Below are 14,057 nucleotides of genomic sequence, written 5' to 3' on the forward strand. Positions count from 1 at the left end.
CTGGAATTCTATGGGTGTTATTGCACTAACGCTAGTTAGCATTGGCTTGTGAAACTACTGTACCTCTAACTTCCTTCATACTGAACACAGAGACATAAAAATGGTATCCACGAGTTCATCTGAGTCTGGCAAGTAGATAAAGGGCCTCATTGCAAAAATCTCAAAGTATTCCTTTAAGTAGATTAGCCATATTATTTTATTAACGATAGTCATATTCCCAGTCTTCCCCCATGCAGGCATGCACTGGCCAATTGTACGAATTGCTCACCTGTAGTTGACTTGAGGACCAGAAGATCAGGCTTTCCATTGTGTAGTAATGTGAGAATGTGTCTTTGATTGCTATGCCAACATTGCACAATACTGGACAAGGAAAAGATAAACAACGTGTTTGACTTTATAAACTTAAATCGGGTGCTGGATCCTGATATATTATCCAAAGACCAGAAATAGGACAGCACTCCGGTAAATAAACTTAAATTGACATACAGTATGAGCCCTTCTTCAGCGTGCAAGGCAATGGCAATCAATGTCACAACAAGAAGACCTCACAGGTGGGCATATTTCTAAATTCACAGTCAGTATTGGCCCAATCAAGAGATCCCAGCAGAGAGAGAGCTGTGGGGGAAACATGACAATGTAAGAAAAATACATAGTATCACGGCTCAGGCTAAGACCCAGTTGCAGACACAGGAGGCGGATAGTACGAGTCTCAGAGTTTATTATAGTACAAGGGGCAGGCAAAAGGTAAGTCAAGGCAGGCAAAAAGTCCTAATCCAGAGTCAGGCAGGATCAGGACAGGCAGAAAGGTTAGAATTGGAAAGACTAGGAAAACAAAAACTAGAGCACAGGAAACACGGGAACACGCTGGTAGGACTTGATGGGACAAGACGAACTGGCAACAGACAAACAGTATATATGCACAAGGGATAATGGGGGGAGATGGGAGACACCTGGTGCGGTCTGGAGACAAGCACGAAGACAGGTGAAACAGATCAGGGTGTGACACAGACACACAATACAATTACATTAGGATGTCATTACCAAAGTGTTTGGCCTATTGATAACATACTACAAACAACAAGAAAAATAACATTCCTCATTAAGGCCTGCCGGGGCAAGTGTGCACAAGCGGTCTATCCAATAGGTCTCTCTTTAGAGAAGTAGTTTATCCCTATCTCCTCCCCTTCATGGCCTTCACCAATTCAATGCCCATATAACGCAAGGCACTTAGTTCATGATTATGGCTGTTGAAATGCCTGACAACCTTTCAAGAAGTTGTGAAAATGACAAAAGGAACAGGTGTTTACTGATTATTTTGATGTTATATCTCTCATACTTAGTCATGTTGCTGTTATGTCTGTTCCTCAGATGCAACAGTTGGGAGGGGAGGAGAGTCTGGTCCCTCAGCCTCGTGGGAGTCTACACAAAGCCGGTGCGATAGGATTGGCTACCGTGGTGATGACGGCCATCTTGGTTTTGGAGCCTGAGAGCTTCTTCAGACACGTTGCAGCAGCGATACTCATCCTGACTGTGGGGCCCTCGCTGCATGGAGTGTTTCTCCTCTTAGAGGAATGTCTTCATCATGCAACTACCCGGTGATGGAACTTAACTTCCATACTCATAGTCATACTCATACTCACAAAACATGGTAGCCAAATAAATAGATCAATATTTACATATTACCTGCCTCCCTCTCTACCTCTCCTTCTCTCACCCCTCTATCTACCCAGGTACCGTGGTGGGAGGCTGGGTCAGATGGTGACAGCCTGTGTGGGTGTGTATACTCTCCTGGGTGTGGGGTTGGCAGTGCTGCTGTTGGGCCTGACCGAGCCACAGCCCTGGAGAGACCAGTGGAGCATGGTGATCTTGGCCTGTGGCCTCTACCCTCTACTCAAAACCCTGGGAGTACTGGTGAGATAACAAGAGCCTGATCTGGAACTCTCACACACAATATGAACCAACACAGGACCCTGTGTGTCTCCAGCAGGGTTGGGGTGAATTCCATTTAAATTCCATTAAATTCAGGATGTACCCTGAAGTTCCAATTCTAGTTATTTTGAATGCTTTACAATGAGGACAATTTGGAATTGGTATTAGTTTTACTGTCTGCATTGACTGGAATTGAAATGGAATTAAACCCAACCCTGGTCTCAAGGATGGTTTTAATCATCAGTCTGGTGTGGGTCTCCAAACCCTCTCCTTTAAGCCACTAATAACATAGTTTAGCTTCCTGAAGCCAATTATACGGAACGATACTGTAGCTTACATGCTGCTGTAAAATGCTGACTGTGTGTTAGTGTGATTCTTGTTAGCTCACCAGAGTTGGGGTTTTTGATTGCTCATCATGGTTGTGGTTTCAGTAAATCCCAGTAAATATTTGTATACCAGATTCCCTGCATGTCTGCATGTGAGTAATTCTGGTTATTTCCCGGTTGTTGTTTCTCTCTCCCATATCCAGGGTCCGTCTGAAGTGGAAGTGTCAGAGATTTGTGAGGAGAGGAAGATGAACGTGGCTCATGGCCTGGCTTGGTCTTTCCACCTGGGCTACCTCAACCTGGTGTTGCCTCGTAAGTAGACTACCATTAGCTCAAACACAAAGAAAATCATAACCTCTGGATTTGATGTTGATTAATCACAACGAACAGTCAGAGAGAAGGCTGTACTTCTTTTTACAGGGGCATTTATTAAGCTTTTTTCTGTAACGTAACAAATACTGTATCATGTCAGCTGTGTGTATTCGTTTATCTGTATTTTTGTGGTAGGGTTGGAGGGTTCTATATCAGAATTCCGTGCCTCACACACGGCAGGTCCGTTTGAGACCAGGGGTTCCAGAAAGCTCCTAATCCTCCTCCCTCTCAACGCCAACATCGCTCACAAGCTGGAGGATGAAGACACCAACATCCGTTTCTATGACAACCTCCCTAACACAGAGATCGACAGAGCAGGGGTCAGGGGGCGTGTCTACAAGCACAGTGTCTACAGCCTATTGGACGAGAATAGACAGGTAGGTAGGGATTACCTTACAGTCACCTTCTCAAACACTATCCCAAAGTGAAATGCATTACACTGGCACCACCATGTGGTCAAATAGTGAATCAACAGTGAGTGGTTAAAAAGCTCTGGAAAATACAAAAATAATGTGGAAAAGCCCAACACGTGCACACGTGGCCAAATGTGTGCACAATCTATAAACCCATTTGCAGATTTTTTGGGTTGTTGCACTGAATTGCCTAATCCCAGTATTCCCTGTTTGTGTGTGTGTGTGTCAAATCAAATGTTATTTGTCACATGTGCCGAATGCAACAGGTGTAGACCTTACAGTGAAATGCTTACTTACAAGCCCTTATTTGTTTTATTTTTGTTCAATTTAAAAAAAATATATTCTGGAAAGTATTTACTAAAATGAACTGAAGCAAGATTTTATTTGTTGAACAAATTAAAAAAATTAAGGAGCAACAATAAAATAACAGTAGCGAGGCTTTATACAGGGGGTACCGGTACAGAGTCAATGTATGTGGGCATCAGTTAGTCGAGGTAATTGAGGTAATATGTACATGTAGGTAGAGGTAAAGTGACAATGCATAGATAATAAACAGAGAGTAGCAGCAGTGTAAAAATGCGGGTGGGTGGGGACAATGCAAAAAGTCTGGGTAGCCATTTGATTAGCTGTTCGGGAGTCTTATGGCTTGGGGGTAGAAGCTGTTAAGAAGCCTTTTGGAACTAGACTTGGCGCTCCGGTACCGCTTGCCGTGCAATAGCAGAGAGAACAGTCTATGACTGGGATTGCTGGTGTCTTTGACAATTTTTGGGGCCTTCCTCTGTCACCGCCTGGTATAGAGGTCCTGGATGGCAGGAAGCTTGGTCACAGTGATGTACTGGGCCATACGCACTACCCTCTGTAGTGCCTTGCGGTCGGAGGCCGAGCTGTTGCCATAGCAGGTGGTGATGCAACCAGTCAGGATGCTCTCGATGGTGCAGCTGTGTAACTTTTTGAGGATCTGAGGACCCATGCCAAATCTTTTCAGTCTTCTGACGGGGAATAGGTGTTGTCATGCCCTCTTTACAACTGTCTTGGTGTGTTTGTGGGAGAGGTTGTTATCCTGGCACCACACTGCCAGATCTCTGACGTCCTCCCTATAGGCTGTATTATTGTTGTCTGTGATCAGGTCTACCACTGTTGTGTCGTCGGAAAACTTAATGATGGTGTTAGAGTCGTGCTTGGCCATGCAGTCATGTGTGAACAGGGAGTACAGGAGGGGACTGAGCACGCACCCCTGAGGAGGCTCTGTGTTGAGGATCAGCGTGGCAGATGTGTTACCACCTGGGGGCGGCCCGTCAGGAAGTCCAGGATCCAGTTGCAGAAGGAGGTGTTTAGTCCCTGGGTCCTTAGCTTAGTGATGAGCTTTGAGGGAACTATGGTGTTGAACGCTGAGCTGTAGTCAATGAATAGCATTCTCACGTAGGAGTTCCTTTTGTCCAGGTGGGAAAGGGCAGTGTGGAGTTCAATAGAGATTGCATCATCTGTGGATCTGTTGGAGCGGTATGCAAATTGGAGTGAGTCTAAGGTTTCTGGGATAATGGTGTTGATGACCAGCCTTTCAAAGCACTTCATGGCTACAGATGTGAGTGCTACGGGTCTGTAGTGATTAAGGCAGGTTACCTTGGTGTTCTTGGGCACAGGGACGATGGTGGTCTGCTTGGAACATGTTGCTATTACGGACTCGGTCAGGGACAGGTTGAAAATGTCAGTGAAGACACTTGCCAGTTGGTCAGCGCATACTCAGAGTAGACGTCCTGGTAATCCGTCTGTCCCTGCGGCCTTGGGAATGTTGACCTGTATAAAGGTCTCACTTACATTGGCTACGGAGAGCGTGATCACAAAGTCGTCTGGAACAGCTGATGCTCTCACGCATTTTTCAGTGTTGCTTGCCTCGAAGCGAGCATAGAAGTAATTTAGCTCGTCTGGTAGGCTTGTGTCACTGGGCAGCTCACGACTGTGTCAGGATTTGGCCAGGATTGTTCCGGTTTTGGCCACTAGATGCCCCCATTGTGCTTTTTTGACCCTTTTTGTTTTCCCTTGTTTCCAGTTATTATTTGCACCTGTGCCTCGTTTCCCTTGAATGTATTTAAACCCTTAGTTTTCCTCGCTGTTCCTACCACCTTGTGGATTTACCTTTTGACTTGGAGGATTACCTTTTTCTCTTGGAATTACTTTTGACGTTGTGGATTTATATTTTTGCCTGAAGAACTTTCCTTTTTACTTTATTAAAAAACAGTCTCAAGTACTGCTGTGTCTGCCTCATCTTCTGGGTTCTGCCGACTATTAGTGGCTCAGTTTGCTAAGTGACTGTTTCTCACACCGGAGACCCGAGTTCGTAACCGGGTCCTGACAGACTGTGCTTCCCTTTGATGTCTGTAATAGTTTGCAAGCCCTGCCACATCCGACGACCGTCGGAGCCGGTGTAGTACGATTCAAACTTAGTCCTGTATTGATGCTTTGCCTGTTTGATGGTTCGTCAGAAGGCATAACAGGATTTCTTATAAGCGTCCGGTTAAAAATCCCGCTTCTTGAAAGCAGCAGCTATACACTTTAGCTCAGTGTGGATGTTGCCTGTAATCCATGGCTTCTGGTTGGGGTATGTACGTACAGTCACTGTGGGGACGACGTCATCGATGCACTTATTGATGAAGCCAGTGACTGATGTGGTGTATTCCTCAATGCCATCGGCAGAATTCCGAAACATATTCCAGTCTGTGCTAGCAAAACAGTCCTGTAGCTTAGCATCTGCGTCATTTGACCACTTCCTTATTGAGCGAGTCACTGGTACTTCCTGGTTTAGTTTTTGCTTGTAAGCAGGAATCAGGAGGATAGAGGTCTGTTTGTTATGTGTGTGTTTGTCTGTAGGCCCATCACTGTGTGGTGGAGTATGCCACCCCTCTGCTGACACTGTATAAGATGTCTCAGGAGAGTAGTGCAGGGTTTGGGGAGAGGGACAGGAGAGAGCAGGTGCTGCTGTTCTACAGGACTCTACAGGACATACTGGACCGCTCACTGGAGTGCAGGAACCGCTACGACTCATCCTGCTCAACGGTTAGATGTCTGTCTTTCCGTCCGTTTGTCCATCTGTCCGTCTCTGTCTGTCCGTCCGTCACTCTTTCTGTCTCTCGTAATATAAGATAGAATGTCCTCCTATGTGCCTAATATTACGACCTATGAACCCTATGTAATTTCTACTTCTTGTAGATGAGCATGAGGATGACCCTCACTTCCTGTCCAAGGCCATTCTGAAGAACCTGGATCAGCAGGAGAAAGAAGAGTTCTATGTTCTCCCTGTCAACCCTCAGCCTGAGGTGGACCACCCACTCATCCCTCCCGCCACGATCTGCATAGATGACATGCACCAAATTGAGCCAATGAGCAGTGTGCCATCACTGATGATCAGTCATGACATGCCACGTACACTCAGGGAACCAGTTGAGAACTCAGACATCCTTTCTCCATATGGTGGGACAGGTGTAAGGAGATAAACACTCACTTAAATTTTAGTAGATGCTCTTATCCAGAGCAATTTACAGGAGCAATTAGGATTAACTGCCTTGCTCAAGGGCACATTGACAGATGGTCAAATTTTTGTTAGTTTACTATGTTTGTTCGTTTACTATAGTTAAACACGGGATGTTCGGGTTCTCAATGCAAAAAAAAAGTATATTATTATACAACAGAATTAGTTAAGGAAATTGAAAACAGTAGAAATACAATATATCCTGAATTGCTTAACTGAATATGAATGCTAGGTAATATATGTCAAGGAATTTAGGTTGCTACTGGTGTGTAGCTGTTTTTTTAAAACAGGATATTGTTAACTGTGTAATACAGTCCTATATTGGCTGTAACATTTAGTGTTGTTTTTCTGTGATCAATTTGTGTGTCATGTATGCAGAACTGATGTAGGCATATAATAACAACCCCGCTTATTCCTCACATTGCCTGCATGTTGTTCTATACTCTCCTAAACACTGTAATTTATCTGTCCGTACTCTGTGTACTCCGCTATGATGGATTTACATTGTTTGCACAGACGGAATGTGCATGCTTGAACCATGGTGTGAAGTAAACAGAGATAGAGAGAGAGATCCCATCTTTGCATGCCTGGCCGGGGCTAGGGAGTGAGCTGAGAGCTGAGCCTGGGCTGATCATTCAGAGGAGAACAGAGCCTGAGCCACAAGTTATCAGGCATGTTATCTAGCTATAGTCAGTACCGTAGAAATATAATGAATTGAATGGGCTTGGACGTTCTAACCCTGGCAATTTGACTGGTAAACTCATGGGTACACTCACAATGGCTGCCTGGTATTGAGATGTGATCATTTTCATGGTATTTTGGAATGTTCTATCAACTGATGCTGGATTGCCATGGTAATGTAGAATGTTCATTAAAGTAATGCTAACTGATGTGGCACATGCAATGGAATGTATTTTTTGTAATGCCAGTTGAATTGACTCAACAAATCACATCACAGATTGAAGGGTACACTTCTTGCTTTTACTTCCTGGCCATGGGTCTAGGTCGAAAACATACAGGTTAAGACAACAAGGTCACACATCTGGGACCAGCACCATTGCTAACTAGCATAGCTGGTCCCATTGTTGCAAAGAGTTATAAAATATTATACAACGGGTGGGTCTAATCCCGAATGCTGATTGGTTAAAACCGCATTCCAGCCGGTGTCTATTACCACCGGCTAAATCTATGACCTTAAAATGCCTATTTACTCTTTTCCATCTGACTGCGCAATCCACTGTCTAATCAGCCCAGCCAAGGAATTTATAAACTTGAACTCCACTATAAAAAGTATCTAGACATGATCTCACATTTCTTTTCGACTAACATTTCGTTTTCAACAGCGGAGATTTGTATAATAAACCTATGTCTGTCTCTCCGACATTTGCAACATTGTTTCAATATTCAAATTCGATCTCCAGCTGTCCCATAGTAATGAACGTGTCAGGAGTCGGAACGGGACAGGCAGGCAACGTTTTTCAGACAGTCATAATCAGCAATAAACTGGCATAATTTTTTATGGATATATACAAAGAAATATAAATTGAAAAAAGGTTAAACAAAATGAAGTGCAGCTAGTTTGCAGTCTTTCCAGCTTCAGTTCGAAGTGATTGTGTTAGTTGTGTTGCTGGCTAGCTCCTCTGAACAACAGTGTACTGACGAGGAGCACATTTTCTATGCCAGGCGAAATCGCGCATCATTAGCCCATTGCTTCTAGAAAACAGCTTTAAACAAATGCAAATGCAGCTACTTTGCTGTTATTCTGGCTGCACTTTTTGACGTGACTGTAAATTGGCCGTAGTTGGCTAGCTAGCAGGAAAGGGATAAGAAAGTTGCCAGCCAGTATGACAATGGAACATTTAGAACAAACTACTGGGTCATGTCCATAGATACAGAACAAAAAAACTGAATGACTGGGTCTCGTCTCTAGCAACCGAACCGATAGAACGAACGACCAGCCGACTTGGGTAGCAACCGTCGATTTGTGTCGGGACTATATCTTGTGGAAGGATGAAATAGTATAAATAATTGAATCAAAAAAAAAAAAAAGTACATCATTATTGAAATATGTTGATAACCCGTTGTATAAAAGTGATAATACCTTCGAAGCCGGTGTTTGGAGGATATATTGGCACGGCGAAACAAAGTACATATGGTGTCTGTGTGTGTTAGGAGAGCCTTAGGTCTCTAATCAATCCGTATCATGGATGTTCAGCGTTATAATTTAAAGGCAACGGTCCCGCGTTAGCGAAGACTGCATTCACGGGCAACGCTGCATATGTCTGCTCAATCAAAAATTACCTTTCAATTTCTATCGCACAATCTGCAACCCCTGAGGGGTTGCCGTGTTGAGGATCAGCATGGCATATGTGTTGTTACCTACCCTTAACACCTGGGGGCAGCCCATCAGGAAGTCCAGGATCCAGTTGCAGAGGGAGGTGTTTAGTCCCAAGGTCCTTAGCTTAGTAATGAGCTTTGAGGGAACTATGGTGTTGAACGCTGAGCTGTAGTCAATGAACAGAATTCTTACATAGGTGTTCCTTTTGTCCAGGTGGGAAAGGGCAATGTGGAGTGCAATAGAGATTGCATCATCTGTGGATCTGTTAGGGTGGTATGCAAATTGGAGTGGGTCTAGTGTTTCTGGGATAATGGTGTTGATGTGAGCCATGACCAGCCTTTCAAATCACTTCATGGCTACAGACGTGAGTGCTAGGGTCGGTAGTCATTTAGGCAGGTTACCTTAGTGTTCTTGGGCACAGGGACTATGGTGGTCTGCTTGAAACAGGTTGGTATTACAGACTCAGACAGGGAGAGATTGAAAATGTCATTGAAGACACTTGCCAGTTGGTCAGCGCATGCTCGGAGTACACGTCCTGGTAATCCGTCTGGCCCTGCGTCCTTGTGAATGTTGTTGACCTGATGATAGACCATGCCTGAGCTAGGAAGCAGGTGACTGAGTCTGGGACTGGTCTGGGTGTTCTGGACTGACTTTGAATAGATATGAGCAGTTTCAGAGTGTCTCAACCACTGAATATGCTTGGAGGATAAAACGTTGTGACAGAAATAGGGCACATCAGTGATACATGGTGCATTTGATTAATTTACTTAATTAGGTAAATCATTTGAGAACCTGTGAATACCTGTTCTCAATCTGATGAGGAAGCTGATATCTGTGAGCAAACACACACAAACATGGACACACGCACTCACACACAAACACATGGGAAATGCAAGCAGAGTGGCTGTCTGCATCAGCCTAGCCAGACACAGTGGTAAGCCCCACAGACCAACACATATGTGGTTTCCCTTCACTTCCATAGAAAGACAGCAAACTCCCTCTTTACTGGTCTGATGTCATAATGGTAGCCAGATCCTCACATGATCTGGGCAGGGCTGAAGATGATAGGCTGGTGTACAGGTATAGTCACAAAGGGGAAAAGTCCCTTTCTGTGACTCATAACTGAACTGTTTTACAGTCAGACTCCTTCCTGGGGCACAGATCTAGCCATATATTCTGAACAGGTCCAACATGTGAGTTTAAAAATAACACATAAGTCGATATATATAGCATGAGACTTGTTTTTTCATTTCCAATACCCACAACACACACTTTTTATTTTATTTAACCCAGCAAGTCAGTTAAGAACAAATTCTTATTTACAATGACAGCCTACCCCGGCCAAACCCAGACGACGCTGGGCCTATTGTGCGCCACCCAATGGACTTCCAATCACAGCCAGATGTGATACAGCCTGGATTTGAACCAGGGACTGTAGTGACACCTCTTGTGCTGAGATGCAGTGCCTTAGGCCACTGCGTCACTCAAGAGGGACTATGGAGTTGTTTGCCCAAGAGTTGTTTGGTGAGAAAACATTGACTCTTCCAGATACGCATTCATTTCCCCATGTCTGAAACACTTGTGTGAGTGTTGAAAGGGCCCAGGGTGAGAGGGAAACAGGAAGAGGAGAGCAGGAAGGGAAGATCCAAGGTTCAGGGGAAATCCACTTCCTGCCTGGTCAGTGAGTATCAGGCCATGTGATGTGATTCACCTGTGACTCAGCCCAGGTAAGGCTAGTGGCTAGCGAGTGTTTTCCAGTGTATTCCAGAACCTACAGGTGACATACTTATGAAAGGATTCATCAAAAGGGAATCAAGACAACAATTTTCAATATCCAATACGATCATTTTTATGGGGCTTCCTTTTTAGGCCTAAATTAGGTATCCATAATTCTGTCATCAGTTGAAAATACATTATGAGATCAGAATAATCTTTGTTTGGAACAAAATAAAACAATTTGTTCTAAATATGAGTAATTGTTCATTTTTATTTTCTTGATAACCTAACAATATACCTGTCTAATAGCATTCATTGCACAGAAGACAGAATACTGGATAAAAGAGGTGATATTATCAGTAATGAGTAGCCAGCCAATGCAACGTCTAGGCATGTTGCGTGAGGCTGATTCAACCCTGTTCAGCAGTTGCTCGCCGTCGCGCTGCTATGGTAACCAAGGAGGCGGTCCCACACGCGATCAAACTCAGCTGACGCAACCAAGGAGTACTATTTAAACACAGTGACAGTTCCAATGACTACAATCAACTGACTTCTACATGGAGAGAATAGACAGAAAACGTGTATCACTGAGTGGAGTATTGGAGATAGAGAGACAATCAAAATGGTCTATACCCCGGCTTTGGTCCTCGGACACGGAATTCCGATTGTGTCTGAAGAGGATAACATTGTCGAACTGATGAGAAAGTTTCTCTGTCAAATCACTTCGAGCGACAAAAAATATGTGCTTCGAGGTAGCATTGAAAGTTCTGAATTCATCAAGGAAATGAACTCAAGTAAGTCTCTGTTCTGAAATCTAAGTATGTATTTCATCAGATGTACTGTACTAAATAATGGCTTTTGATAACAATTCCATGTAATTTTGGTGAATTTATAGGCCTTTTGACAAACTTTGTAGAGGACCATAATGGAAACAAGTATTTTTACTTTGTAATCCTCGGCAACTTTGGTATATGTATCTGTTGCCTGGCGTAACATGTATTTTCCAAGCGGCCACAGTAGCCTGCCGTGATACAATGCAGGTGATGCAGCCAGATAGTCATGAGCTGTCCGCTACAGTAAACTATCAGCTGATGATCTGTTCTAAAAGTTACTTGACCTGAGCTCTCTCTCCTAGTTTCAAGTGGCTGATACATTGCCTTATTTTTACGATGAAAATAAATTCCCTATTACAATGTTACTAAGTATGTAATATTCGAAATCTATAGTGCAACGTGTTTAGGAATAATCATCAAAATAACATTTTTAAGATGGTTTGAAATGTAATGTTGCAATGTTCTTGAATAGCCTGAATAACTAAGTAGGTCAAATAGTCTTGGCATATATAGATATAAGGCCTAAATATAGCCCCTGCCAAATGTCTGCAATACTAAAGTATAGGCTGTACAACTTCAACTCCTGGTTCATCAGCAATATTGATATCAACACACCGTTCTCTTTTCCAGGTCTGGACTCTGAAACGGCTCTCGACTGTGAAGAGAGAATACTCCAGCAGGACATGACCAGGCAGATAGTGCGTTGTCTCTCTGAAGCTAAAGAATCGAGTCTGCGGTGCCGGATACTGCTGCTTCCCCGCCCGCTGACCGCCAACGTTGCCCTGGATGTGGTGCGTTCCTCAGCGGGAGAGCCGTGCGGGCTCCGCGGGGCCTTCATACAGGTCTATTTGGAGACACAACTGGGCCAACAGCTGCAAATGCTGGGCACTATAACACCCGACCCGACTGTCACTCCTACTTTCGAGCTGTCCGTCGTGTTCAAGCTGGACAAAGACTGTTGGCCGCCTCTCAAGCACATATTCGTTACCGACAAGGTGTTGAAACTACGACCCCAGTACCGGCTGGTCAAGAAGAAGTTGTATTCCTCCGCGAGCCCTGTCATACATGAGTTCTGCTGAGACAATTTCTTATCAGGAATCAACATGTGGCCTATAATTCTCGACATTCCAGTTAGGAGAAAAAGTTGTTGCACCACTGTCTTTTTTCAGTGAACTAAATATATGTTAGTGTACACTACTGTATTGGAGAGTTGACATAAATGAACGTTTTGCACTGGAATATCACTGAAGAACAGTCAGTTCAATTGTGAAAAGAGATCATTTTGTAGTGTTTGAAAAGGAAGGACTGGATACCCTATATGTTTTGTACTGCTGAAATTTCAGTTGACATAGAAAAGAGCACAGAATGCATGTTACTGGTTATAGCAGGGGGTGAAATATGTTACCAAGTATGGTACAATCTAACTCTGACAGGTTTTATATTTTGTGCACATTTCTGTTCGAAACAATTGCTTGATTGTCTTTTGTAAAACCATGGAAACCTCATGCTGGATGTGGAAGCAAGCTCGTGTCGCCCCTTACCCTGTGTCCGACTGTTGCAGTATTGTTAAACTGAGAAATGTGAATGTTTTTGCACAGTACTCTTTTCAGGGTTTCCATACTCTTTCAATCAAAACAGCTGTCAGAATCACCAATGATTAGTCTATACCCTAAGAACTGAAGGTCTCAACTTAGGTCTGTCAAAGTTACGGACACTGTTTTCAATTCTCTTACTTTTAATAAACAGTTGAACAACAAAACATACAAATGGGGAAAAAAAATAAAACTGTACATAAAGTTCAACACTCAGGTACTACTTTTTTGTACTCCCACTAACATACAGTAGACTCATAATTCCTTGCAGGATATTTTACAGTTGGCTACATCCTAAAACACAATGGGGCCCCAAGTCAGTCACTAGTACTGTAGTAGTAAAACTGATTCAGTACTCCAGGGCTGCAGTGTCTGCTGGTTACTTGTGGCAACTAAATCTAGTGTACTGGCTTCAAATGCAAATCATAGACTTAAGTTAGTTAAACTGTACACAGGACTGCAGCCCTGCTCGCCATACCGACAGACAGCGACCCGAAAACTCTGATTAAACTCAAACAACTAACTTCACAGAACAGTAACAACTCATCAAACATTCTCTGGTTTAAATCGTCCAATCCCTACATCAAGTCTCATTGGCAACCTACTGCCCTTTGACTCCGGTTATTTCTTCATCTTCATGTCTGCTTCAATAGCACAGCGGCGCCCTCTGGTGCCCCCGTCCTGCAGGGAAGAGAGGTTGGGTTAGAGGTGAGTCTGACACCAGGTTAGACACCCAGCGATGGCTCCTGGTTGGCTTGTTTAAAACAAGAAAATCTCTGCTGCCCGCCAGATGAAATGAAGAAAACAAAAGATTAAAACGACAGAAGAAAGAAAAACAATGGACCAGACGAGACATGCAAAGAAAGAAGTTGAAGACAACCACTGGATACATAAAAAAAGGCATATGGCGATAAACAAATGCGCGTACACCCACAACCAGGATGGGTCCACTTAATCAAATACCGAAGGTCAAAAACTTGGTGAGGGATGTGTTTGTTAATATAAGAGGTGAGTG

At 43.7% G+C, this 14,057-nt stretch overlaps 3 protein-coding genes across 9 annotated transcripts in view; 2 read left to right on the forward strand and 1 right to left on the reverse strand.

The window, feature by feature from the left end:
- Positions 1-1,368: 1,368 nt before the first annotated feature.
- On the forward strand, positions 1,369-7,438 carry LOC139572528 (stimulator of interferon genes protein-like). The gene is given in 7 exon segments (XM_071395248.1): positions 1,369-1,595; positions 1,731-1,911; positions 2,459-2,567; positions 2,763-3,004; positions 5,906-6,071; positions 6,074-6,091; positions 6,245-7,438. Coding segments are annotated over 7 exon segments (1,227 nt in total). The 3' UTR covers positions 6,529-7,438.
- Positions 7,439-11,150: 3,712 nt separating this feature from the next.
- Positions 11,151-13,352, forward strand: LOC139574638 (DNA damage-inducible transcript 4-like protein). The gene is made up of 2 exons (XM_071399395.1): positions 11,151-11,411; positions 12,081-13,352. Exons 1-2 carry the CDS (start codon positions 11,240-11,242, stop codon positions 12,527-12,529), a joined length of 621 nt encoding a protein of 206 aa, XP_071255496.1. The 5' UTR covers positions 11,151-11,239; the 3' UTR covers positions 12,530-13,352.
- Positions 13,168-14,057, reverse strand: part of LOC139574637 (bromodomain-containing protein 8-like) — a 38,885-nt gene continuing 37,995 nt past the window's right edge. For all 7 annotated transcript variants that reach the window (XM_071399392.1, XM_071399393.1, XM_071399387.1 and 4 more), the window contains one exon: positions 13,168-13,723. In XM_071399392.1, coding sequence (XP_071255493.1) covers positions 13,664-13,723 — 60 coding nt within the window. In that variant the 3' untranslated portion in view covers positions 13,168-13,663. The remainder of the gene's footprint in view (positions 13,724-14,057) is intronic.

The sequence above is a fragment of the Salvelinus alpinus genome, chromosome 4 (assembly GCF_045679555.1).
Source record: "Salvelinus alpinus chromosome 4, SLU_Salpinus.1, whole genome shotgun sequence".
Classification (NCBI taxonomy): Eukaryota; Metazoa; Chordata; class Actinopteri; order Salmoniformes; family Salmonidae; genus Salvelinus; species Salvelinus alpinus.

What these genes read in the sequence shown, in the direction of transcription:
- LOC139574638 (XM_071399395.1), top strand. Translation starts at nt 11,240, where the DNA reads ATGGTCTATACCCCGGCTTTGGTCCTCGGACACGGAATTCCGATTGTG. An exon ending in CATCAAGGAAATGAACTCAA is followed by an intron (nt 11,412 to 12,080) that starts GTAAGTCTCTGT and finishes TCTCTTTTCCAG; the next exon opens with GTCTGGACTCTGAAACGGCT.